Here is a 27,728-nt window from a genome sequence, read left to right on the forward strand (position 1 = left end):
GGGAAGAAGATGCTGCTTCCACACCTGCTTGCAACTTCCTTGGTTGTCAGACCTCAGTGGAAGGCATTGTCCTCCCGCAGGCAGGGATGAAAACAATCCCCTCGTGCGCAGGCAGTGTGAGCAGTTCTGGATCAGCACTGGTGACCCCCAGCACACTTGTAGCAGTAGCATTCTGTATGAGGCCACTCTTACGTTTGACTGCAAAACATGATTTTTTTTGCACCACCTCCTCCTAAAAGGCAAATCCAGTATTTTCTTGCCGTTTTAATTATATCTTCATTTCACCTCCTGGGGAGGTTCTGAAAACAGCACAAGGTTTTAACCCAGGAGCCACTCAGACTAGGTAAGAAAAATGTAGCGAGGAAAGATTATTAGATCAATGACCCCTGGATGTCACAGATGATCCAAATCTTCTCTTCTTTCTTGTGTACTACATATGCTAATCTACCCTTCTGCAGTCTGTGCTGGAAACTCCTGCCAGAATTGCATGGATTTGTATGGCTGACCCAGGCTCTGCAATCCCTCACAACATTTTGGGGGACTGTACTGGTAGTTAATGACTTGATTTTTTCTCTGCATTGCTGGGCCACCAAAGGAGTAGCTTGTGCATCCCTGGATAGCATTGCTGCATTGCCCACTGGAGTGCAGGCTCCTTGGGAGGCTGCATATGGGCAATACTCTTTTCCTTCTTGAATACTTTGAGTGGCAAGAATTCAGCTCCCCAGCGCTTTCCCTTTATTCCCCTAAGAGCTTGTATCAGTATTTGTTCATAAAGGTCTGTAAGTAAATTCATAAGGCACAATAATGGTGGTGGAAGGAGTTTATTCTGAATGGGTCCATCAGTAGTGTCAGGAGTGAGGAGATGCTGGTTCCCAGCCTGGCTCCACTGCTGCTGCTGGGAGCACAGATGGAGTCTGGGGCACACAGGGCTCTCAGGTCACATCCAGGGGCCAAGGAGAATAAGCTTGTCCCAGGAAGGCTGGCTATCAGGAACAGTTTTGTGAATGTCTTTATTAGATAAAGTGAGTGTAGTTTGCCTTTTTTTTGTCAAACAAAGCAACTTAACTGCATTAAAAAAAATGGTATATGCTGCTGCCTACTTCTGAGGTCAGCATCATCACTGTCATTGTGGTACAAACACTAAGGGCAGCATGAAGTCTGGATCTGTTCATTTCCTGCTGGAAATTCTGGAATGAATTATGTGCATGAAGTACCTTAAGTGTGATGATTAGATAGCATATTGCTGTGTGACTCATGTTGTTCATTGCTGTTACCATGGCTGTCACAGCTACCTTGTGAGATGTTTATATGAATATTTTTTATAGCATTGAAGTGATGGTGTTAGCAAGTGTTGGGGATTTTTGTTTGCATTGTAAGCTGTGTTTAAAGTCAGTGTTTTATAAAATACCATCTTTGGAAATTGTTCTAATCCATAGGAAATCTTGCTTAATACTTAGAAAACTGTTTCTGTTTTTGTTATCATGAAGACGAAGGAAATCTGTTTAGCTATAGGCACTGCCTCTGCAAACCACAGTCATTTTGTTATTCAATCACAAAAATCTAATGTAAATCCTGGTTGTCATCCTCTTTTTTATTGCTGCGTTTGGGTTTTTTGTTGGGGTTTTTTTTTAGGGGGGGCAGGGGGAGTTTGTTTATTTTTAAGTATTACAAACTGTGAAATAGCCAATTGTCTTTTAAGACATAACATAAGGAGAAATGTACCTCATCTTTTAAAAGAAACTATGTTTTATTTATCAGTACATGCTTATTTCAAACCTAGTTGAGCATATATAGCTGCATCTGCATAACATAATTAATATACTAGAAGAAAAAATGTATTTTTCTATCATGTTGGGGGTTTTGCTAAAGATTAGTATAATCGTGTCTTCTTCCTGGATTATGACTTTAAATACAGATAAACTTTCACATATTAATGCAGCATTTTCGTGATGATGAAGGTTGTTTAGCAGGCAGTCTCAGCTTTTATTTCCAGTACAAATAACATTGATCAGGCAGGGGGGGTTGTTTTTCCTATGGTAACAAATTTAAAAGATCTCTTTAGCTCTGTTAAAGGTGATGTGATGTTTGAATCATTAAATTTGCTTATTCTTTTCATTTTCGGTTCTTTAATTTTTGTGTTCATTTTCTTACAGGAGTTATTTTAATTTGAAATTTAATTTGTGTTCTCAAATCTGTTATGTTTGTTTTCATTTGCCAAAAGCTGGCAACCAGACAGAAAACTATAGTTTCGGTCTTTTCACGTATGTGGCTGTGTTGACAAGCAATCCATAAGAAAGTGATCTTTTGATTTGCAAGCTAATTAGGTATTGCTGCTTCTTGTTGCAGAGTGCTCACTTGGCCATGATTGATACCCTCATGATGGCATATACGGTGGAGATGGTCAGCGTTGAGAAAGTGATTGCCTGCACTCAGCAGTATTCAACCTTCCTTCAAGCTACAGATGTACCTTATGATATTGAGGATGCTGTCATGTACTGGATAAACAAGGTATGAGTATTGGAAAGGCAGGCTGACTTTCTTTGTAACCTGTGTGATTCAATTAGGGATGAGAGGGTAGAATATATGTGTATGTAGGTGTATCAGCACTGTGTCTGATAAAGACTGTTCCTTTATCCTGTTTATGAATAATAGAAAACAAAGTTTGCAGAAGTAAGTTAAGCATGTTGTGTGAACCAAATAAATGGGAAGGCTTACTAAGTACTGTAATGTACATTACATGTGACATCTTAGCTGTCACTGTCACATTGAAGTGCCATGATGGCCGCTCAAGGGTCCTTCCTGGCTCTTTAGAAGTTGTCATCTCATTGTGTAACCTAAACCCAAAGGTATTCTGTTTGAGTTTGAACACCTCTTGCTTGAAGTGATCTACCTTCACTGCATCATCAAATCAAGTAACAAGGATACACTGTTAATCAAATGTGATCGAGCATAATAGGGGCAAGGTAGTTCATACAATGTAAAGCTAACAAGTAGTGACCCTAGACTGCATCTGAGACTGACATTGGCTGATTTTGCTTCAGGGATTTAGTCTGAAATAGTTATCTTTTTAGTTAACTCTGTGGTTGTAATTTGTAGACCTTTTGAAAGCTTGTAATTTCTATGATTTGTTTCTTAGACAACTGAATGAACTATTTTGTCTCTAGGTAAACGAGCATTTGAAAGACATCATGGAACAGGAACAAAAGCTAAAAGAGCATCACGGTGCAGAATCTGCAGGAGGTCAGAAGGTAGGTGTAGAAGTTAAAGTATTTTAAACTAGAATAAGCATTTATCTGTAAACAAAAACTACTTGCATATAGTATGTAAATATACATTTGCAGACATTGAACTTATAACTGCTTGTTAAAGAAAGAAAACTTGTAGTATGCATTTTGTTATTAGTTTTATCATTTTCATTAAAATACCCATTTAAAAGTAAAACTAATAGAATTGCACTTTTTATTCCCAGTTGTTCCTTTTGACAAATAAATCTTTGATAGCGGGGAAACATCTGTTATGTTAGTGATAAGGAATTTGTTAAGATTAATGAATACTTTTGAATGAATTAGATCCACAGTCAGATCTGATATGCAAAAAATAGCACATTGTATTCATGGTTTTTAATGATATTTTTCCTTGTGTATTGTCTGAATCTCAAATGAGAGATCTGTATGTAACATCATGAGGAGTATTGCTCTGGCTATGATCCAAAATACTGGTTGATTACAGGTTTTATTATATATACAATAAAAACAGATTATGTTTGATTTCCTTTCCCAACAGGATTTTTTTTCTTTTGTTTGTGGAGTTCAGTTAATTAGGTAGCATTATATACTCACCCAAATACAGAGGGATAGCATACACTTCTAGAGTATGTAAAATTGCTTGCTTCAGAACAAGATCATTTATCTTACTGATATATAATTATTATTGGGGAATTGGTAATCAGTTTGAACACCCTTTGGTATTATCCCTGCACTTGAATGCAGAACAGATTTCTGAGCTCCTGCAAGGCTGTAATCCTTGTTCCTCTCCTGGTCTGTTGTCATGTAAGCTGCTGTNGACCCAAGGGAACGGCCTGAAGTTGTGTCTGGGAAGGTTTAGGTTGGGTATTGGCAAGAGGTTCTTTGCCCAGAGGGTGATTGGGTTGCTGGAACAGCCTTCCCAGGGAAGTGGTCACAGCACCAAGCCTGACAGAGTTCAAGAAGTGTTTGGACAATGCTCTTGGTCCTGTGCAGGGCCAGGAGTTGGACTCGATGATCCTTGTGGACCCCTTCCAACTCATCATATTCTGTGATTCTGTGATGTTTTTTCACTTATGCCTTGCTGCAATTCTGGATGTGGGAGGTATGTGACAGCATGAAATCCTACCTGGGCCTCTATGCTGTGTATCAGAATGCTCAGAGGAAATATCAGCATTCAACCTACTGTCTTGATACCAGTCATCATGGCTCCTGGGGACTTCCTTCAGGTGTTGTGTTACAGGCTTGTCTGGAGAAAGAGGACATTGCTGAGTGGTGATCATAGTTTCTGCCCACCTCAAAGTTGCTTCCATGTGTAATTCACTCATAATTGCAGATCCAACTAGTAAAAGTGAACTGTCCCACTTGATTTTTTTAGCTGTACTTAAAATATGTTGTTTGGTGAGAAAAGCAAATCCATAGAATTTCTTAAAAATTGGGTTTTTTTAGAGAACTTCAGCAGTTATGCTGTCAAAGCCTGTATTTGGAACAGTAGCACACTATTTTTGTAGTGTGATTTTTAATTTACTCTTTCTCATTGAGCATAGTGGATCAGGAGATGTAAAAGAATACAGCTTGTCTTACTCTTTACAGAAAAAGTGGAAGAAAACCAGTAGAGCTGTATATGGAATTAAATAGTTTTCTCATTCTTTCTGTACCTCCTTTTAAAAAGAACCCAAACAAACCAAACTAAAAAACAACTATTTTAGATACCTGTTATCCTGTGTGTTTATTTAGTTGCTTGTAATTTTCTGGGAGAATAAATCCATATATGTTACTAGTTTTAAATATTTTTATTAGTAAGAGAACAAAAGCTTGATTTTTGCGAATTGAAAAAAATAGCAATTTTGTTGTTTGTTTCTCAGGATAATACTCATTCCTCTTTTTATTAGTTAATGTTTTAAAAAAAATCTTCTGAATGTCTTGCCTGGATTCTAATGAAAATAACTTGGAGTCACTTATGAGACCGAAAATGCTTGTATTTGATTGTTTATGTAAAATAAAGTTTGTGACATGAATTTAGTCGGTGTGGGTAAAAGTTTATTACACTTAGTTTTGATAATACAAAGCATTATCTAAGGTCATTCCCTTCATTGTTACCTCTGTTTGCTTAAGTAGTTTGCAGTTCATTAATGATTTACTAGAAACAATAAAAATGTGACTCAACTAACTAAATGTAAATAATTTGATTTTCCTAATGTATTTATAATTATTGAGCATATTTGCAGTTTTCGCGACACTTCAGTGGCATTCTCTCTCCGTTGGCAATCCACTTTATAGGCATGATCAAGTTTTCCAGAGAAGCTGATGATCCAGCACGGGAGGTGAGGGCTACTAAATTCCTCTGGGAGAGTTTCCAGGGATAGCTTTTCTTGCAGGCCAGTCTCAAAGCACAGCTGTAGTACCCAGTGTACTAGTCATAGATCAACAGTTGGGGAAGAAGATGCTGCTTCCACACCTGCTTGCAACTTCCTTGGTTGTCAGACCTCAGTGGAAGGCATTGTCCTCCCGCAGGCAGGGATGAAAACAATCCCCTCGTGCGCAGGCAGTGTGAGCAGTTCTGGATCAGCACTGGTGACCCCCAGCACACTTGTAGCAGTAGCATTCTGTATGAGGCCACTCTTACGTTTGACTGCAAAACATGATTTTTTTTGCACCACCTCCTCCTAAAAGGCAAATCCAGTATTTTCTTGCCGTTTTAATTATATCTTCATTTCACCTCCTGGGGAGGTTCTGAAAACAGCACAAGGTTTTAACCCAGGAGCCATTCAGACTAGGTAAGAAAAATGTAGCGAGGAAAGATTATTAGATCAATGACCCCTGGATGTCACAGATGATCCAAATCTTCTCTTCTTTCTTGTGTACTACATATGCTAAACTACCCTTCTGCAGTCTGTGCTGGAAACTCCTGCCAGAATTGCATGGATTTGTATGGCTGACCCAGGCTCTGCAATCCCTCACAACATTTTGGGGGACTGTACTGGTAGTTAATGACTTGATTTTTTCTCTGCATTGCTGGGCCACCAAAGGAGTAGCTTGTGCATCCCTGGATAGCATTGCTGCATTGCCCACTGGAGTGCAGGCTCCTTGGGAGGCTGCATATGGGCAATACTCTTTTCCTTCTTGAATACTTTGAGTGGCAAGAATTCAGCTCCCCAGCGCTTTCCCTTTATTCCCCTAAGAGCTTGTATCAGTATTTGTTCATAAAGGTCTGTAAGTAAATTCATAAGGCACAATAATGGTGGTGGAAGGAGTTTATTCTGAATGGGTCCATCAGTAGTGTCAGGAGTGAGGAGATGCTGGTTCCCAGCCTGGCTCCACTGCTGCTGCTGGGAGCACAGATGGAGTCTGGGGCACACAGGGCTCTCAGGTCACATCCAGGGGCCAAGGAGAATAAGCTTGTCCCAGGAAGGCTGGCTATCAGGAACAGTTTTGTGAATGTCTTTATTAGATAAAGTGAGTGTAGTTTGCCTTTTTTTTGTCAAACAAAGCAACTTAACTGCATTAAAAAAAATGGTATATGCTGCTGCCTACTTCTGAGGTCAGCATCATCACTGTCATTGTGGTACAAACACTAAGGGCAGCATGAAGTCTGGATCTGTTCATTTCCTGCTGGAAATTCTGGAATGAATTATGTGCATGAAGTACCTTAAGTGTGATGATTAGATAGCATATTGCTGTGTGACTCATGTTGTTCATTGCTGTTACCATGGCTGTCACAGCTACCTTGTGAGATGTTTATATGAATATTTTTTATAGCATTGAAGTGATGGTGTTAGCAAGTGTTGGGGATTTTTGTTTGCATTGTAAGCTGTGTTTAAAGTCAGTGTTTTATAAAATACCATCTTTGGAAATTGTTCTAATCCATAGGAAATCTTGCTTAATACTTAGAAAACTGTTTCTGTTTTTGTTATCATGAAGACGAAGGAAATCTGTTTAGCTATAGGCACTGCCTCTGCAAACCACAGTCATTTTGTTATTCAATCACAAAAATCTAATGTAAATCCTGGTTGTCATCCTCTTTTTTATTGCTGCGTTTGGGTTTTTTGTTGGGGTTTTTTTTTAGGGGGGGCAGGGGGAGTTTGTTTATTTTTAAGTATTACAAACTGTGAAATAGCCAATTGTCTTTTAAGACATAACATAAGGAGAAATGTACCTCATCTTTTAAAAGAAACTATGTTTTATTTATCAGTACATGCTTATTTCAAACCTAGTTGAGCATATATAGCTGCATCTGCATAACATAATTAATATACTAGAAGAAAAAATGTATTTTTCTATCATGTTGGGGGTTTTGCTAAAGATTAGTATAATCGTGTCTTCTTCCTGGATTATGACTTTAAATACAGATAAACTTTCACATATTAATGCAGCATTTTCGTGATGATGAAGGTTGTTTAGCAGGCAGTCTCAGCTTTTATTTCCAGTACAAATAACATTGATCAGGCAGGGGGGGTTGTTTTTCCTATGGTAACAAATTTAAAAGATCTCTTTAGCTCTGTTAAAGGTGATGTGATGTTTGAATCATTAAATTTGCTTATTCTTTTCATTTTCGGTTCTTTAATTTTTGTGTTCATTTTCTTACAGGAGTTATTTTAATTTGAAATTTAATTTGTGTTCTCAAATCTGTTATGTTTGTTTTCATTTGCCAAAAGCTGGCAACCAGACAGAAAACTATAGTTTCGGTCTTTTCACGTATGTGGCTGTGTTGACAAGCAATCCATAAGAAAGTGATCTTTTGATTTGCAAGCTAATTAGGTATTGCTGCTTCTTGTTGCAGAGTGCTCACTTGGCCATGATTGATACCCTCATGATGGCATATACGGTGGAGATGGTCAGCGTTGAGAAAGTGATTGCCTGCACTCAGCAGTATTCAACCTTCCTTCAAGCTACAGATGTACCTTATGATATTGAGGATGCTGTCATGTACTGGATAAACAAGGTATGAGTATTGGAAAGGCAGGCTGACTTTCTCTGTAACCTGTGTGATTCAATTAGGGATGAGAGGGTAGAATATATGTGTATGTAGGTGTATCAGCACTGTGTCTGATAAAGACTGTTCCTTTATCCTGTTTATGAATAATAGAAAACAAAGTTTGCAGAAGTAAGTTAAGCATGTTGTGTGAACCAAATAAATGGGAAGGCTTACTAAGTACTGTAATGTACATTACATGTGACATCTTAGCTGTCACTGTCACATTGAGGTGCCATGATGGCTGCTCGAGGGTCCTTCCTGGCTCTTTAGAAGTTGTCATCTCATTGTGTAACCTAAACCCAAAGGTATTCTGTTTGAGTTTGAACACCTCTTGCTTGAAGTGATCTACCTTCACTGCATCATCAAATCAAGTAACAAGGATACACTATTAATCAAATGTGATCGAGCATAATAGGGGCAAGGTAGTTCATACAATGTAAAGCTAACAAGTAGTGACCCTAGACTGCATCTGAGACTGACATTGGCTGATTTTGCTTCAGGGATTTAGTCTGAAATAGTTATCTTTTTAGTTAACTCTGTGGTTGTAATTTGTAGACCTTTTGAAAGCTTGTAATTTCTATGATTTGTTTCTTAGACAACTGAATGAACTATTTTGTCTCTAGGTAAACGAGCATTTGAAAGACATCATGGAACAGGAACAAAAGCTAAAAGAGCATCACGGTGCAGAATCTGCAGGAGGTCAGAAGGTAGGTGTAGAAGTTAAAGTATTTTAAACTAGAATAAGCATTTATCTGTAAACAAAAACTACTTGCATATAGTATGTAAATATACATTTGCAGACATTGAACTTATAACTGCTTGTTAAAGAAAGAAAACTTGTAGTATGCATTTTGTTATTAGTTTTATCATTTTCATTAAAATACCCATTTAAAAGTAAAACTAATAGAATTGCACTTTTTATTCCCAGTTGTTCCTTTTGACAAATAAATCTTTGATAGCGGGGAAACATCTGTTATGTTAGTGATAAGGAATTTGTTAAGATTAATGAATACTTTTGAATGAATTAGATCCACAGTCAGATCTGATATGCAAAAAATAGCACATTGTATTCATGGTTTTTAATGATATTTTTCCTTGTGTATTGTCTGAATCTCAAATGAGAGATCTGTATGTAACATCATGAGGAGTATTGCTCTGGCTATGATCCAAAATACTGGTTGATTACAGGTTTTATTATATATACAATAAAAACAGATTATGTTTGATTTCCTTTCCCAACAGGATTTTTTTTCTTTTGTTTGTGGAGTTCAGTTAATTAGGTAGCATTATATACTCACCCAAATACAGAGGGATAGCATACACTTCTAGAGTATGTAAAATTGCTTGCTTCAGAACAAGATCATTTATCTTACTGATATATAATTATTATTGGGGAATTGGTAATCAGTTTGAACACCCTTTGGTATTATCCCTGCACTTGAATGCAGAACAGATTTCTGAGCTCCTGCAAGGCTGTAATCCTTGTTCCTCTCCTGGTCTGTCCTTTTCAAAGCTGCTCTGAAGGAGTTGTGGGTTACCAGGCCAGATTAGATGTTCAGCTTCAAAAAACATGAATGTAGTGAATATCCTTCAATTTGTAGGGGTTTTTTAAATATAAGGAACGATGATGAAGGCTAATTAGGATGTGACTCAGCAAAAGAAAATGGTGGGTTTTACAATAGTAGTGTGACTGATGCGTATACCCTGATATGGAAAATTTAAGCTGTGTTCAGTACTGATAGTAGATTACAAATCTGGAAAATGAGATGTCCTTGACAAGTTCATTTCTCAAATTTAGATAAAACAACGTAAACAGAGGGCAGGGAGATAACTTGTGTACCTCTGTCCTCCAGTGATTTTTCTTTTTGCTGAAAATAATAGTAGGTAGTTTTATGTGGTTTTTAGGTCTCTTGGAAAGATGAGAATAATTCTTAAAATTCAAAGTGCATGAGAGTCATAATATGACAAACAAATATATATATAAAAAAGATTGTTATCAGAGCAATGCCATAAAATTATCCATATTATCTGTATTTGTATTATTTTTACTTATATTATAGTTTGCATTTTATATTAGGAATAAAATGATAAAATTTTTAGTTTATAATTTATCTTCAATGTCAGCATTCTTGAATCAATTGTTTAAAAAACTGTATGGTTTGTAACTCTGATCCTATAAATGGATTCAGTGGAATAACACATTTACATAAAAATGGTATATATTGTGAAGCTGTAACACAATAAGAGCCCAGTTCTTTTGGCCAAGGTACAAATGCATTTGCAAAAAAGCAAAATCATTTAACAGTTGCCGTATCATGGAAAAAAATATTTAAGGCCTTCTATTCTGTACACTAAATTTTTGATGCTATTATCCCAGGTACGTTATGTTCTTACCCTAATTGGGGGATTCAGCTGCATAAATTACTTTAAGTAAGATATTCCATGATAGGGGGTTATGTTAACATTCAGATTATTTAACTCCGCGTTTTCTTTGAGAAACACTGGTCTGTTCAGCTGATGACTAATTTACTATGAAATCTCAGCTATTCTTTTTGTCATGATGGCTTTACAAGGCAAACTAATGCAGAGGCATTGGATGGGTCAAATGCATCAAATCAAGTTGGTCAGTTTCTCACAGGAGTTTCTGTTAAATTATCAACTGGCTCTGGTCAAGCATCCTAGTATTCATTCCCTGATACCCAGGTGTTTTACCCTGATTCTTTGGCTCCATATTGTATCAGTCCATGCATTTCTCTTTTAAGAGCTCAGAATCAATGATAGCATTGACCTTCCAACTTGTACTCAGCAAAGCTGTGTCAGAACTGTAGCTAAATTCCTGTATGAGGTTTGGGTGTTGCTGAAATATCTGTATAATGTTTCATTTCATGCTATTCCTGGGTTTAGCTATTAGTATCAGTAGATATTCTTAGATTAAAAAAGGGGGAGAATTAAATTCTGCCTTTATTTTAACTAAAGGAATATAACATGCTTTTCCATTTTTATGGAAAAAATTAAAGTATACTTCTAGATATTTATTTAACATTTTTATTCTCATATTACAGTTGTAGCTTAATTCTCAGTAGCTGGATTCAATTGTTTTATTTTCTTCCTTCAATTTTTTTAAACTCCTAATTACTGCTTCTGTTTGTATCTTAAAACTTAGCAGGAAGGGGAACTGGAATGTTCCATTGTGCAGCTTTTCTGTCTTCCACCATCCTTTTCAGGTTGGGGCTTTGTTATGTAATTTAGGTTCTCTGGGTTACCAACACAATTAGCAGTTCAAAAGGTGATGATTCCATTCTAAAATTTAAGATGAAACTTTGCAATCTCCCTTCTGATCTAGGCAAACACCTTTGGATATTTGAATGTTTCAGAACTAAATTTAAATTATGAATGTCCCTTCCGCTGATTAAAAAGATGGCCAAAGAAACATGGGAAGAACAGATCATTCTAGTCATTAGGGAAAGCTTTCCTTCAGTTTTAATTTCTGGCCAAGAAGCAGTAAAATCAAGTACCTAAAAGGTGAAGTAAAGCTAACAAGTAGACTTTTTAATAATTTCATCATATCCTACTGTGATAAATTCATAATCACTTGTGAAAAATAATTTCAGTGTAACCCTCAAGTCTGCAAAATTAATGCCTTACTGTCTTGTTACAAACCTGTAGTGAACCTTTTTGCAGTAAACAATAAATCTCTACTTTTCTAAAAGTTTTAAGCATCATATAAACAGATTAGTAGATAATACAACTGATAAGATATGCCTGTTTTATATTTCTGGATGAATAAAACCGGTGCTAACACATTATGAGGTTGCTTTTGTTTTCTTTCACTTAATTCTGCTACTGCCTGTCTGTAGAAGATGAGAGGAAGGAGTATATATGATTTTAAGTTCCAGGTAGTCCTCTGGATCTTGATCACCTGGTGATTTGTGGTAACCTCATCCGTTTCTGGTAGAGTCTCTGCATCTTTTTTCACAACTAGGATTTCCAGTTTTGTAGTAAATAGCTTTGGTTTTCAGGCTTCCATTGAATAATATGTAGTGACTGCACAGTTGCACTGGTTAAACTATTGATTTTCAATGTAGTTGGAGCATTCTCAAAAACCTGTTGTTTTCCCATCTGCTTCTGTGATTGAGATTGAATCAGTCTTAAGAGATTTAACACAAGTAAATGCAAATCCTATGAGAGAAACAAATGTATGAGTATTCATCAAGTACCTGTGTTCTTCAAAAGTTTTTTTTAAATTAGTTTAAACAGTGCGACTTTTTGCGTGAAGGTAAAACACTAACACCGTAGTTCCACTTTCAATTTAATGTTTCATAAATCCACACTGCTAGCAAAAGCTAACCTGTCAAGAAGAAAAATTTGCAGCAGAATCAGCTTCTTGATTAATGCACAGCTGCATGAACACAAATGATGGTGCAAGGAAGACAGCAGAAACAAGTAATTAATGAAAGACATGACTGCCATGTTTTGGCACCATAGGATGAATTCAATTTATCATAGTCACGTTTAAAACCTTGTTAGGGGGGATAAAAAAGTCTTCTTGTAAAGAAGACTTTTTGTCCTTTCAGTTTTTGTTTTGTTTTGTGGGGGATTATTTTGGTTTTTTCCTTGTTGTTGTTTTTTTAAACATTGGGAGAAGTCAACCAGGATTCTCTGCTTAGTTTGTTTTATAGTGACTGATTTTTATGAAGTTCCAGAGGAAAAAAGTTTGTTCTTGCTGATTGAAAGTGACAGTTCAACACCCATTGAATTCCCATTATGTTGTCCAAGAGATTTCAGCTTTTCTTTCTCTCTTTTCCTTTAAGTGGCTTTACAAAGCGTGTATTTATAAATCTTGGGGTAATTTTGAATTTAAATTTGATTATCTTAAATCTTTCACCCCTTTGAATCATAGTCATCTCAACTATCATTTCAACCAACTGGATAAATAAAAATATATATTGGATTACTAGTTTTGAGTTCAGTTACTGTTAAAGAGAGCTAGTCTTGAGAATTGAAACAAATTTGTGCTTTTTTCCAAAGAGTAGTTCTTCAGCCTATCATTAAATAGATATTGGTGGCCTTTTTTAGTCCGAATCTGAAATACACTTCACCTTGATAAGTCCAAGAAGAATGTTCCTATCAGAGTTAAGCAGCATAATAGGCAGCCTAGGTCTGTTCTCAGTCAATTTATCTAAAACCCTCTTTTATGATATGGTTTAGAATTACTGATTGCAGTTGAAAATTAAGATTATTTGTTTTCAAATTCACATATTTTCCCATACTTTGACTATATTTCAGTGATATAAAGAGATACTGAACCCTGTAGAAAGTGCTTTATTTGGGTGTGACAACAGAAATGTCCAGAGCCACACATGAGCATGCATCTTGTAGTTAATTTCTTTCCCAGTGCCTTTGGGATTCTCCACTGCAACAATCCAGTTAAATGGAGGAGAAGAATACTGAGAATAGCCCTGCTACTAATGGATACCCTTTAGTGCACAATAGCTTTTTTGCATAAAAGCTTTGTATCATTACTGGAGCTGTTTTAAAGGTTTAACAACTACATAAAATAATAAGGTTCCGTTGCAGTTTTTTCCGTAGCAGTTTTCAAACTATGTTTTTATCACTCCAAGAAAATATTTATCTTCATTTAAAAAAAAAAAATTCTTTCCTGCACTTAGGGTAATGGGTTTGATTTTTATTTTTCCTAAAACGAAATCCATAGAATGATAAAGTTTTCTGTGTATTTATAGTACTGATATACAATATTTTTATTCTTAATAGTAGAAGTATTATGCCAAACTAGTGTGTAGAGTCACAGAGAAGAATCAATTACTTCAGTGTGCTTCAGATTAGTATTTTTTGATCACGTATGAGTTTAGAGTTGTATGTACCAGATCTGATCATTCTCTGCCAGCAGTCAGAACTCCATCTGCATTTCAGGTCATTGCACATCATGCAGCTGATGCTAATGTGATTTGTCATTGCAAAAATATAACTGCCTGTACCTCTTGTTGTTCTGAAAACTGTCATACGATTGTTTAAAAATACTGTTGAATGTTACTGTTTGGCTTGAAGTAACTAACACAAGCTTCACTGCAGTTGGTTGTACTGTACTACAGTGTGTTTATCCTTTTTTCCATTGCTTTAGCTTCCCTGCTTCCTCATGTGTGCTGCTGGTGTTCATTTTGATACTTGTGATCATGACTTCAAGTCTCAAATGAATTCCTCAGTCGGATTGCATATGTAGAGTACAATTAGATGTGTGAAAGCATTTCATAAAACTGCATTGATCTGACAATCTTATCTGTTCATGTGGGAAAATTATAATGTTGATCTACGAAGAGTGCAGACATATTTCTCCACTGTTATTGCTGCTAATTAGCTCAATACGCAGAGGTTACGGTGCACTAATGCTTACCATTAAATTACAATTCACTGTTATACAAAACTGAGAATGTTAAAGAAAATTGCTTTGTAAAAGTAATTTATGAAATCTGATAAAATGTTCCTTTTTTTTCCTTTGCTTTTTGCTTTTATTCTTTTTTCCTACTGCTTCCTCTGAAGTCTCCTACCAAATGGTTTTGGAAACTGGTTCCTGTAAGTTTGCCCAACTGCTTCACTTTGATCAAATTGCTTATTTTGGGAATGGCTTTGTCCATGTCATGCTGGTCTAATCATTCGTTTCATTTATCTGTCTGAGATAATTTTATAAGAGATTGCCCTGCAAAGATATGCATACTGCAGAAGCCTACTTTGCAAGGTAATCTGTGCAAAAGAAATGAGATATAATGCTGGATAAGGAATTACTTTTCAAGCAGTCAGTGGGACTGTACAAGGCAGTGCTACCCAATATTAACTCATGTCAAATGATCAGGGTATTTGCAAACTACTTTTTCATAAGCTTTCAGTAATCACATGCTATTTGATACCAATTCTCTTTTAAAAAGAGGCTTGAAGAAATAGCTTTTGATTATTGATGCTACATGGAATCTGAAATCTTATTATATGCAATCATTACACCATTTGTCTAGAATTCCCTATTTTTTCAGCTGATTTAAGACTGCTTTAATCTCTCCCCACACAAAGTAACCCAAAGCAGTCTACTTTTAGTGAGACTATAATTTCACTAAAAGCAATAACAAATAACTGTTCATGTCTGCAGTAATAATCAAGTTTGTTTTCTCTGTGCTGTGTCAACTTGGTGTTATCATTACTTTCTTCTATCATGCAGTAATTCACCCCTGAAATGCATTCAGATTATTTATTCTGCAGCAGGTTTTGCTGGGAACAAAACAGTCAGCTGTTTAGGTACATGCAGAATTGCTTAGGTACATGCAGAATTGCATACTTCTAGTCCGAATTCCAGAGAACTAATTCTGATCTATCTTTGCTCTAAGGATTACCAAGTAACTGATACAGCAGTCCTTCAGATATTAGCTGTCATAATTAGTAAAAGACTGTTCTTACATTGCAAAAAGAGTTGAAAATAACAATAAAGGCAACAACAGAAGTTACTTGGTGTCTGGAAAACCAGTTTAAAAGTACTGTCTTCAGCAGACTAATCAGTATTCAAATTCCTAACAGTCTCTGCGGGCAATTTCTCTAAAATTCTATCTGTTACAGTGATGACACACAGATAAACTGCTCTTCACAGTATACTCCTTCAATTTTATTTTGGAATTAAGATAGTGTAACTAAATGGAGGGAATACCAAAAAAAAAAACAAACCCAAGATTTAAGCACTTTTTTTTTGGTCTCATTTTCACAAATTAGGATGGCTACTTCAAAGCAGTTTTGGAATATGCTTGTGTTCTATTTTTGTCTAGGGTGTTAGTTTGCTACTGATTCTCTTCCTTTGCATAAAAATAGTATTCAAATATAGAACATTCAGTCTATTGAAAAGCTAACTCCAGTTTGCCTGCCAGTTGTCCATAGACAACTCAAACCAGTGGTATTTATGTTGAGTTGTTGGTTCAGTTGAAGCCCGAGTGCTACTGATAATACAATAGGAAGGCCGTGGCTCAGGCTGCTCTTAACAGTTCAGCCAGTCTTCTGCCTCTTCCCTTTATAAAGAACAAATGTTTCATGGAGAGAGATTCCTGAGCATACAGGAAGCTAAAAACTTACTTGGAGAAGTAAATTTATAACATGTTATCTACTGCCTGGTAAATGTGTAAGAGCATTCATTATTAATGATTAACTCTGAATACATGCAAGCACTTATGGCAGGGTAGCTGCCGTGCTGTTGGCTCATCTTTATCTGACCTTGTTTGTAGGCAAGTGTCTCGACTACTTGTTTTAAGTATAAGCTCAAAGATGCTAGATCAGGATGGTTTTGGATCTCAGAAGGAAGATGCCTGAATTAGCATTTATGTTTTAATTAGCACTACAGCTTCATCATAAATGTAGAGGTTAATCTATTGCGTTATTGCATCCATATATATCGTAGCAAGCATTGCAACTGATGAGAAGGGTTTCTTCAAATGGAAGTTTATTAAAAATGCAGCACAATTGCCAATGTCTTTTGGTTTTTTCAGTATAATTTCTCTTTTCAACCAAATTGAAACGTGATGCCTGCTATACCCTACTGAACCTAGCAGATCAGGTTATATGGGTTTATTTTTCCTGAAGTAATGTGCCTGGCATACTCTATAATAAATTAAGTCCTCCTTCTAGGTCCACTTTAAAGATATGACACAGTTTCTAGCATCTGTGTGCACTGTTTGTAAGGCCAGTGAAAGTCTCATTAAAGCGGCATTATACTTCTTCACAGGATTTACTGTGCAAGACCTCATATTATCAATTTCAACTATTTTTGAATGCTCCATTAAAAGATGCTATTCAAAAGAATATATAAATTACACAGAGCTTGTTGACCATGGTGTTGAGTCCATCTGTATCCTGTATCTGTTATAATTATTCATGTTTAATCATAATTAAATGGTAGTATTTCATAGACTTAATTTCAGTCATTTTGAGGAGGACATATACAGACACAGTCACATGGTATTTGAAATTTGCAGGATTTTCATCATATTGGGACAGTGGATTGCCACAGTGAAAAAGAATAAACTTCCACTGCAAGCATAATTGGCCTATTTGATTAGAAATACTAGGGAGTATTAAGAACGTGGAGAAAAGAATATTAATAATGCATAACAGTAGCATGATTTTGTTTGGTGTTAGTGAATTTTTCCTGTAGCATGCAAAAATGAGATTTTCATTTTTGTACAGCTTATTTGACACACAAATACCACTATACTAAAAGTATGAAGTAAAGAATAAGTTTTTTTTTAAAGAATAATTTTTTTAAAATATTAATTGGTTAAAGTATAAGTTCTCCAGGTCAAGTAAAAGCCCATTATTTTTCTAGAACGGATGTGGCTGCTGTTGCCAGATTAGGCTTTGACTTCCTAGGCCAGTTAGGGGACACTAACATTCACTGAAATAATCCCATGTGATCCTTGACATAAATCCAGTGGCAGTAAGTATAGCCCTCAGGGTTACTCTGTGGTTCCACAGACTTTTTTGCGTGCAAAGCTCACTTAAACAATTCCTGCCCCACCCATAAAACCTCCATCTCTGCTCACTCATTCACTGCAGAAACAAAGGAGGAGAGTTGTAGCTGGAGCGATGGTTTTGCCGTGCGATCCCATCAGCAATTGCTCCAGCACAACCAAAAAATGGAGAGTAGGAGATAGGAACTGTCAGCTTTGGACTTGCTGGAAGAGTAACATTCACAAAGACTTCTTAGAATCCCTACAGGGACACTTGCTGTTTAGTATGTATAGATGAATTTAAATAGAATAAAATTAACTCAGAAACACTCTTGGCATCATAAGTAGTTCTGTGGTGTGAATGGAAAAGTAATCCTTCACTACTGCTTTAAAAATTTCTTAGGACATAATATTAACAAATTAAAATCTATACCACTTTCTTCCACCTCCATTTTTTTTCCCAAGAAGAATTGGAGGAAAAACCTAAGAATGATAAGTCCATTTTTTAAGTAAGCCCCCCCTCTCCTATCACAAAAAAGAAAGAAACTCGTTAAAAATATATTCACTGCAGATAAATGCTATCTCAGTATTCTGAACTAATGATCTCTTTATATGCCCACTTGTTTTTCAAAATATTTCCTTTTATAACTGGGTTACTGCATGGTCATAATACTTGACCATTAATATTTCTCTATGACTGCTTATAGTGACACATGCTAGTAATAATCTATATTTGATGAACTCCATTATTTTCTTGGTTTTGAATTTGTCATGAAGTCAGTTATATAAGAATGAGATTTTGGGCAAAATATTTGGGTGTGTTAACTTCAGAGTCATGACTTGCCAGTAAACTGAAGTTTCACTAGCTAAGGGTTTGTCTCACTGTGTTTACACAGATAATTTTTGATCGTATAATGATGAGTGTTAAATTTTAATGAAGGTATATAATGCTATTTAGTTCAGTGTGCTATACAGAGATCATTAAAACTTGGTGACTTTGAAGGAAAGGCTCAAAATTAGTATCGTTCCTTTCCTCTTAAATATTATTTATGCCATTCAAAATGCGGCATAATCTGAATAGTTTTAGGAAATTTAATACTGAGAATATTCAGCTATTTCTTGAATACTGCTTTTTCACTAACAGGGTGTAAAACCTATAGTATAAATATGTTTCTTCATATGTTTCAGAGCCTTTGTTTCTCTACATGTCTTCATTCTATATTGTAGGCTCGTTACAGGAAGGAACAAACGTTGCTTAAACAGCTGCCCTGCATTCCTTTGGTAGAGAATCTGCTGAAAGATGGTACAGATGGTTGTGCTCTAGCAGCCCTGATCCACTTCTACTGTCCAGATATCATTAAACTGGAGGGTATGTCTAACATGTCTTTTGGCTTGTAAACGTGTCCATAAAAGTCTAAATGTTTGTTTGATAACTATGTGAGGGAAGGTGCTTGAATACGATAGACCAAAGGCATCATTTGAGTGTGGTGAGTTTAATATTAACTTTTCACCTATTTATTTTTACATTTAAATAAAAGGAACCAAGACGTCCTTCCCTGATGTGCTTGTTTTTATGTTGTCACACTAATATAAACATCTTAAGATATATTATTACAGATCTGACTGTAACAACACGTTGCACTTTGTGCTATGAAACTTGAAACCACCTGCAAAACTTATTCTTGAAGCTCCATAAGTGCTTTTTGTGAATCTGAGTAGTTATAGATATAAAACATGGAAGAGGTTAGAGTTAGACTCTGCATAGCTACACTCCATGGCAAATAGTTGCTCTGTTTTCTGGGCTTTTAGTTCCTCTGAGAGCTCCTGTATCACTTCTAAACAAAAATATACAGTCTAGAAGGTATTGGTGTCATGCTGTTCTATAATGGCAATTGTCTGTGATGATGAGCAGCTTCATCTTGTTCCTCAGTAGCTTGGTTAAAGTTATATCTTCCTCTTGGCAACTAAGAGGCTCATGTAGCTGTAAAATGTCTTGGCAGCTAACACCCATCATTTTCTACCTGTGTTCTGGCTATTATACCTTTGATGTCGTGGGAACACTTATACAGAAAGATTCTGAGAAATCCAGGAATGTGAACAAGGGTTTAAAGCTTACTAAGGACTAAAATCTGGAATTCATATATACAAGCACTTTATAGGGAGCTTCCAGCACAGTAGGTGTTGAAGATGAAAGACACGAAGACGCGTTCACCATTCTTCTTCAGCTTGTGAATTTTGGAAAATAGAACTTTTAATTTACATAAATATTGTAGCCAAATACATGCTGTTGTATGTGATTAGGGAAGAGTTAAAACTTGAGTAGTGTTGAACAGAGTAACACCCAGTTCCTTTTGACTGTCCTAGCATTGCTGAAAACACAGACAGTCTGAAGGACCTTGTATTCCTTGCATTAACCACATATGTACTTGCCAGCATCTTCCTCCAGACTTTAAATGCAACAAGGCACATGTCATCTTTGGAACCTTAGTGTTAATATTCTTGTTAGGTGTCCTGACATCATCTTCCCTGAAGATATATAAATATCATTATCTCAGAAGTAAATTCAAACGTACTCCAAAGCAACTAGAAATACTTTAAGATTTTGCTCATCTTCCCTGTATTTAGATGACATAATTTTGGTGCATGTTGAATTTTACTGAGATTTGGTTCTGTACTGGCACTGAAGAAAGGAGGGTAACAAAAATGCATATGCAAAAATGCTTAAAAATGCATTAACAAAAAAGAAAAAAATTATTCTAGAGTTCTCTGTAGTCTGAAATAGATCACTTCTCATTAAGACTTCATTTAACTTTCAAATCTAGGTTTCCTTGAAGGAATACAGAACTAGAAAGGGCTTCCTATGTCAGTGAGTCAAGAAATTGGCTACTGTACAAAATTATATAATCCCTTTCATGAATTTATCTTGTTCTCTCTCAAAACTGTCAAGCTCTTGAAAATCTGTACTCTTCTTACCCAATTTTTGTAACCGAGTTTTAAATCTCATTCTTGCTTTCTACCTAAGTGTGCCGTGTAGCCTGTCTTACATGCTTTTGTTGTTCCAGCAGTACCCTTTGGCTTGCATAGCTTCTCCTAATCTGATGCCTACCTTTTTGATATATTTCCTTTCTCTTATTTTAGACCAGGCAACTAAACCAAGCCTTTTCAGTCTCCCCTGCTGAAGTAGATTTCCATGTTCATTATTATACTCAATAGCCTTCTTCTGCAACTAGCCCAGTTTTGGTTTATCTTTCTTGAATATGGATGGTCATAATTGTACCCAGAAATCTAGCTTGACATCTCGTTACCTTTGTACAGTGCCTCTTTGTCACTACTGGAAAGAAACTTTCTGAGACATTTTAGCATCACGTTTGCTTTTTCCATACCTGCATGATGCCAAAGGCACATAAATATGTTTACAATGGCTAATACACGATAACTTTGTGCTCTACATCACTCTCAGCTAGTGAATCACATTACAATTTTATTAGATCCAAATGCATGATTTCACATTTTACATTACTAAATTTAATCTCCTTTCAGTCAGTTTAGTCAAACATTTTTTTTCTATTGATCATCGTCTGTGGGGTTGGATTGATGGACTAGGTATGACTTTCTCAGTATGGGAATCCTTATCCTGCTAGCATCAAAGTAGATTCTATGTCTGAAGAAACCTTTTATCCTAAACAATTCAAAACTTACGTGGAGCTCTGTCATACACTGTTGCTTTAGGAATAAAATGTAATGCACGCTCTGGAAGTATATTTCTTTTTTTTTTTCCTTCAGTCCTTCTTTTTACAAGGACTGTCTTTTTTTCTTTTCTAGGAAGTTATTATTGCTACTTAATTTTCCAAGAAGCAGTCATAAAAAGAGAACAGGAGGTTATCTGGGCATAAATAGTATTGAGAGAATACTGTATAACCATGAGTCTGTTCACTGTGACCACTTCTTTGTCTTTAAATAGCACTTTCAAACAGAGAGTGATAATTCCTGTAACAGGCTTCAGCTCCTTGTAAAATCTCATCTCAAGCATCTCAATCCACAAACACAAATATATAAGACCAATCTAAAGCTGCTTTTTTGTGAAGAATAAAGGTTAATGGCATTAAAATGTGCTCTTGGATCCCTGTGCAAAGAAAAAGAACTAATATGTACAGAGAAAGGTGTGAAAACATGTACATTTTCTATTGCCATTGCTCCATAGAAAATCTAATTGGAAAAAAATTCCATTAGCGATTATGGTTTTTCTTTACATGGAACTATTAGGGGTGAGAGCATAACTTCCATCTTCACAGAAGGCAAAACAAAAACAAATAAACTTGTCAATAGTGAAAAACAAAATTATTTTTCGCAAAAATATCTGAATATATAAAAATGCAAGGATAAAATGTAGGTTAATAATTTGTTTAATTTCTGAAATAGAAACATAAAAGTCTCTGGTGGGGGAGCAGAAATCAAGTCTGAATCCAGAAAATGCTTCAGAATCCAGCAAAGCCAAAAAGCACTTTTTTGCAAATCTGTAACTGTATCTTATCTTTGCTTCTTTTCTTCTTTTTTAGATATTTGTTTGAAAGAGACAATGTCTTTGGCTGACAGCCTGTATAATCTGCAACTGATTCAAGAATTTTGTCAGGAATACCTCAACCAGTGCTGCCATTTCAGTCTTGAGGATATGCTCTATGCAGCTTCTTCCATAAAGGTAAAAAAAAAAAAATTAATAAAATGTGATCAACATCCACAGGACTGTTCTGCTAATGGTATATTTAGTCTTTTTTTTGGTCTGTTGCTGTATGGCATCTCTTGTGATGGAGCATGCAACACACAAATTTCAGCAGCATGTAAAACCACCTTCTTTTGGCCATTGTTTTCCTAGTAATTTCAAAGTATTTCAAAAAGAGCGCTTGTGAAAGGATCTGTAAAAACTTTAATTTTGTGCAAAACTATTTCACACTTTACCTTCTTTCTTATTAATTAATTGTTATTTAAAGCATTTATTCTGTGATATTTCTGTTAAAATGTAATAGTGATCTGCATCAGTTTAAATGTATTAAGGCTTTAACAAAAGGAGGAAATATTGAAGAGTTTATGGAATTATTGCTCACTGTACTTACTCATTTCTGTGTACACAATAATTTCATGGTTTTTAAACTTAAAGCTTTTTCACTTCTCTAAAAGTGTGAACTTACAAGTTAATTTCATTGGAAAATCCAGTGGTTTGATGCCCAAAACACAAGCAGGAACACAATTCCAGCAACTACATTTGTTTGAATAAGCAATTAAGTGTTTTCAATCATTCTAAAATTTTGCACTTTTAGAAGGAGAAAAAAAAAAGCAATATTCTATAATTTTTTAAGCCTATGTGGAAAACAAGGAGCAACTGAATGATTTCTTGCTTAATTGTAACTTAAATTTTTCATCATTATATTTCACCAACACTTTATTCTATATAAAACACTCTTCATTTGCTTAATATTCTTGATGGCTTGCCTTTAGGGAATGAAATACTATTTTTCTGAAGTCAGCATATCCATTGCAGATGGGATGTAATTGGTTTCTAAATATCTGGGTCATTTCACTGCTTTTATGATCTTTATAGCAATCTTGCAAGCAGAGTCAGAGAGGCCAGAGCTCACATACGGCTTTGTTGTCTCCTGTAGGGTTGAACCCCATCCTTTTCAAATAAGTAATGAGCTGCCAGGGTGAGTAAAGGCAGGAGGACTTCAGTCTAGACTACTTAGCAGTTGCTGGTTTATTTTGTGTACGCAAAGTTGCGTAGTGACTGCTTTCAGTCAGCTTTTGGTGTTCTTAAATTTCAAATGCAGTAATCTACCTACACACTTTGGAAGTCTGCTGCATTGCAGTCTGTCTTGTCTGTAGTTCATAGTCCTACAACCAGAAGGATCTCGAGTGGGACTCCTTCACTGCATTTTGATTGTTTCTCTCTGCTTACACATCCATGGAATGCACGGCATTAATTATTCCTGTTCTGGTTCATAGCACTCAGTAAAATTTTATAGTAGTGGCTTGAATTATTTCTCAAGCCAGTGTGCACTATGAAGTTTCAATGTTAACAAAGTAACTGTAGTAAATATTTTGTCAATATCCTGATGCATCAGACTTTACACTTTGAAAGTGCTACAGACTCGGTGATTTTGCTGTTTCTGAACACTGTTTCTAGACAGGATTTAGAGTTCTTTCAAAGATTTTGAGTATTTTTAGAACAGAGAAAGACCTTTTGTGATCATGTTATTACAAGTTGCTGTGGTGTAGATGCTTATTTAGATGTAAATGCTACAAAGCAAGGCTGCCAAGTTTTTCTTCTAAAAATTGGCATGGGAACTTTGGCTAGTGCTACAAAACTCTGCTTTTCCAGTGTTAAGAGTTAATTTTCTTTAAAAATAAATTCATAATTAAAGGAGCTCTTTCTTAGTTTTCCAGTGCATCTGATTAGAGTAAGTTTTAATAAATGCATATGTTCTCCAAAGAATTTTATTGTCAGTTTGAAAAAGCTTGTATTGTAAATGGATATTTTAAATATTGCACATTGAATTACACTGGTTTGTAGAAGTCACTTTTATCTTGGCCTACAAAATTTACATAGTATGAAGTTTTAGGATTTATGGAAGTGTCTTTTTTAATCAGCTGAAATTCCTGTCTATTTTCAGAGTGGCTCATACTGCACAGTAGGTGCCACTGTGCTTTTGGCTAAAAGTCTCTTACATTCATAGAAGTGATAGAAAAATTAAAAAGAACCAACTGCTGATACATTACTGGAAAAAGCCTCCAGAAAATAGTTACAGCAGTATTTTTGGAATTACAATGCTGTGCTTGTGTGGTCCTAGCAGTTGTACTAGGTGTCCTGACTTCATGCTAGTTTGTGAGAAGGAAAGGAGCAGAACCTCTTCTGAAGTGATCAGGCACAAAGTAGTCCCTTGCATTCCTCCCAGGGCACACTGCACTGTGCTGCCACAGGAGATCGAGGCAAGTTAGAGACAGGATATGGTGCAGAAATTTGGTGCTGGACTTGACCAGTGTGACTGTGCCTGCTTTTGGCTTTCCCATCAAAATGCACAGAATCAGAGTCATATTAATTTAAAACTTCACTTAACAAGCATCTAAAGTCTTTGATACAGGCTCTCTGATTTTGCAGCAGATGAAACTGTTGGCTTAGTTCTATTTTAGCACTGAGGAGAAATCCACTTTGTCTGGATTTCTAGACAGCTTTAATGTGCCATAATCAAAGGACGCAAAAAGTAAGTTTTGTTACTCCTCACTTGCCTATTTCACCTCCTCTAAGAAAAATACATTTGTGAAGTTCTTCATAAGGTGTTTACTAAGGCTACTGATATTAAAGAAAAAAAATATTTGAATACATTCCATGGATGCTTGAGGCACCAACAAGGGACCATACTGGTTCTGGTTGTTTTCCTTTGAGACAGACAAACACAAGTACAGAGAGATTACATAAAAATAATCATAAATTACATAAAAATAAGACATAAAATAATTACATAAAAATAATCTGAGTCCTCTCTGTATATATAACAAGAGGAAATAATAGAAAATCTTAGATCTCTCTTTACTTGTGCAGACTACTTTTTTTCCCTTCTCCTGCAAGCAGTTTTATCCTCAGACAGGATTTATTTTTCAAGTATCCTGTTCTTCACCTCAATCTGGAAACGTACATAGAACTGAAAGAACTGTTTCATTGTGTCGTGACATGCACTTACTCTGCCCTTTCAAAGAACAAGTCTGTAGAAATAGAAAACCTTGCATGAAGTGCCATCACAAGAAGCATGAGCCACTGTGCAGAACTGTAAAGACTTCTTTATTGCTTTGTCCCAGCAGTTTATTAGCACTGTGATGTAATAGGTCTGTAGCATTTGTGGTTTCATTGTCTTATGGAATGTATAATTCCTAAAAGGATGTTGTAAGGGGCATATATGGTCTCTGAATAGGAAGAATTAAAAAAAAGAGCATCTCACCTGTTCCATTTGTCACATGAGATACATGTTGAAAGTATTTCTAGAAGAGGAAAAAACACATATTTGGTTGTAATTGATTATATTGATATTTTTAGATCATTCTCTGACAATTTATTGTAGTAGGACTGTAGGCTTCAAATCTAAGAACAAGTAATTTATGAGGTTAACTGTCAAAGAGGGTACTGACAGACAACTTGAATCATTTGATGTTTCCCATAATTTAAGAGTTTATGTGGGAATTTGGCATTGCATCAACTGCTATGCAGTTAATTACTGTCTTTTGTATTCCTTTACCCGAGCCTTCAAAAATGTGTGATTTTGTGTTTTGTTTTTTTAAATAGTGATCCTAAACTTGTGCTACTCATTTAATCTGTGTGTGTTTTACATTCCCTTTTCTCTGATAGGAGATTGAGGGTGAGACACAGATCACAACCAATATTAGAACAACTTTTATTAGTTCAACTGCTAGTATTAACAGAATGAACTATTGATAAGAGATAACTATTCACACAATGCATTCATTTGCTCACAGAGTTCATGCAGATACACACACACACACACTCAGGCATTTTTATGGGGTTGGAGGCCAACCCAGTGGTCTCCCAGAAGCTGGGGGTCATACTGGCTCACCAGTGGCTTTTGGGAACATCTCCAGAAAGTTTCTCAAGGGGTTCATTTGTCTCTTGGGGTGTGTATATACTTATAATCTTTGTCTGCATATAATAACTACAGCCCTTGTGGGCACAGTTGGGGTCATACAACCTGTTGTTGGCACTGGCATGTGCTGATGGTCCTGTACAGATGTGGCTGAGTCCTGCAGTTCTGAGCTTGTGGGTTCTTGGGCATTGAACAGGGCCAGAAATCTCTGCAGCCTCTCAGTTCCTGGGGGCTGTTTGTTGTGTGCTGCCCCTCATCATGGATGCTTCTTTTCTTTGGCTGCTATGTGCTGGTAACTGTAGAGTCTGTTCACCCAAGCTCATACAGAAGGCATATTTCTTTCAGAGTGAAGGCTTTCAGAATGTGAAATGAAGCAAATCTGAGAGATGATTGCTGTCTCTTGTCTGCAAAGGGCGTTCCTCTGACCTAAATGTGGGCCACTCTAAGCTGTGCAGAATCACAACTAAGCACGTGGAATAGGTACCTTGGTTTTGCACTTGGCTATTAACCAGAGAGGCAGAAAAAACATTTGCACTGTCAAATCTTTTTTGATTCAGATCCTTCAGAACTTTTTTTTGTCTTTTCACTGGTGAATTAAACAGGAGAATATGATATTTGAAGGGTTGATGTATACTAAAAAATATTTATTGCACTTGAGCAGTTTTGAATACTTGCACTTTCTGATGTAGTATTGATGGTGACTTTGTAAACAATGTAAGCAGAAGCTATAATCAGCACGAGAGATGTGAAAAATAATGTTCAAATACATTGCATAGATAAATCCTAGAAATTCAGGGCTGCAGGATGTCCACATATGTCATACAGCTTTCCCTCCAGTCTCAGTGGAAAACCCACTGCCAGTCAGGCTGCCAACCTAAGCCTGAACTGGCAACTGAAGCCCTGTAAGCGTGACCGTGGATTCCTTAAGGACCTGGGAGAGCAGCTGGCTGTGCTTGGTGAGGCAGTTGGGTATGTATGGTGGGAGTCATCCAGGGATTTGATTCCCATCTGGCTGGATTGAAAGGATTGGGGATCAGGAATGAAAAGTAAGATTCAACCAGGGAACAGTTTTTTAAGAGATGATTTCTCCCCTGAGAGGGACCAGCCGTTCCTGACTCATTATTTAAAGGGAAGCAGGGTGGTTTGCTTTCACTGATGTTCATCGGACAGTTTTCCCTCTTGTTCTGGTCTGAAACAAGGCAAACTGGGGTTTTAAAATTGAGTTGTGGCTTTTCTTAGCCTGTGGAAGGAGACAGGACACTGGTGGTGCATGGATCTTACACAACTGCAGTTTGGCCTTCTCTGTACAGTGCAGTTTTCTGCAGCCTTGGTGCATTTATGTTGGCACTTTTATAACAAAAACTGTGGATTTGCACTGGAGGTG

General features: G+C 36.2%; 1 protein-coding gene across 4 annotated transcripts in view; it reads left to right on the forward strand.

The window, feature by feature from the left end:
* Positions 1–27,728, forward strand: part of CAMSAP2 (calmodulin regulated spectrin associated protein family member 2) — an 87,869-nt gene that overhangs the window by 37,691 nt on the left and 22,450 nt on the right. For 2 of the 4 annotated variants that reach the window (XM_017832925.1, XM_017832926.1), the window contains exons 1-5: positions 8,028–8,184; positions 8,841–8,924; positions 14,773–14,805; positions 18,933–19,074; positions 22,262–22,401. In XM_017832925.1, the coding sequence (XP_017688414.1) occupies positions 8,038–8,184; positions 8,841–8,924; positions 14,773–14,805; positions 18,933–19,074; positions 22,262–22,401 (546 nt within the window). In that variant the 5' untranslated portion in view covers positions 8,028–8,037. Of the gene's footprint in view, positions 1–2,346; positions 2,509–3,164; positions 3,249–8,027; positions 8,185–8,840; positions 8,925–14,772; positions 14,806–18,932; positions 19,075–22,261; positions 22,402–27,728 lie in introns of those variants that run through there. The other 2 variants (XM_017832928.1, XM_017832927.1) reach the window with 2 other exon arrangements.

Source organism: Lepidothrix coronata, unplaced genomic scaffold (genome assembly GCF_001604755.1).
Source record: "Lepidothrix coronata isolate B3197 unplaced genomic scaffold, Lepidothrix_coronata-1.0 Scaffold209, whole genome shotgun sequence".
NCBI classification, from domain to species: domain Eukaryota; kingdom Metazoa; phylum Chordata; class Aves; order Passeriformes; family Pipridae; genus Lepidothrix; species Lepidothrix coronata.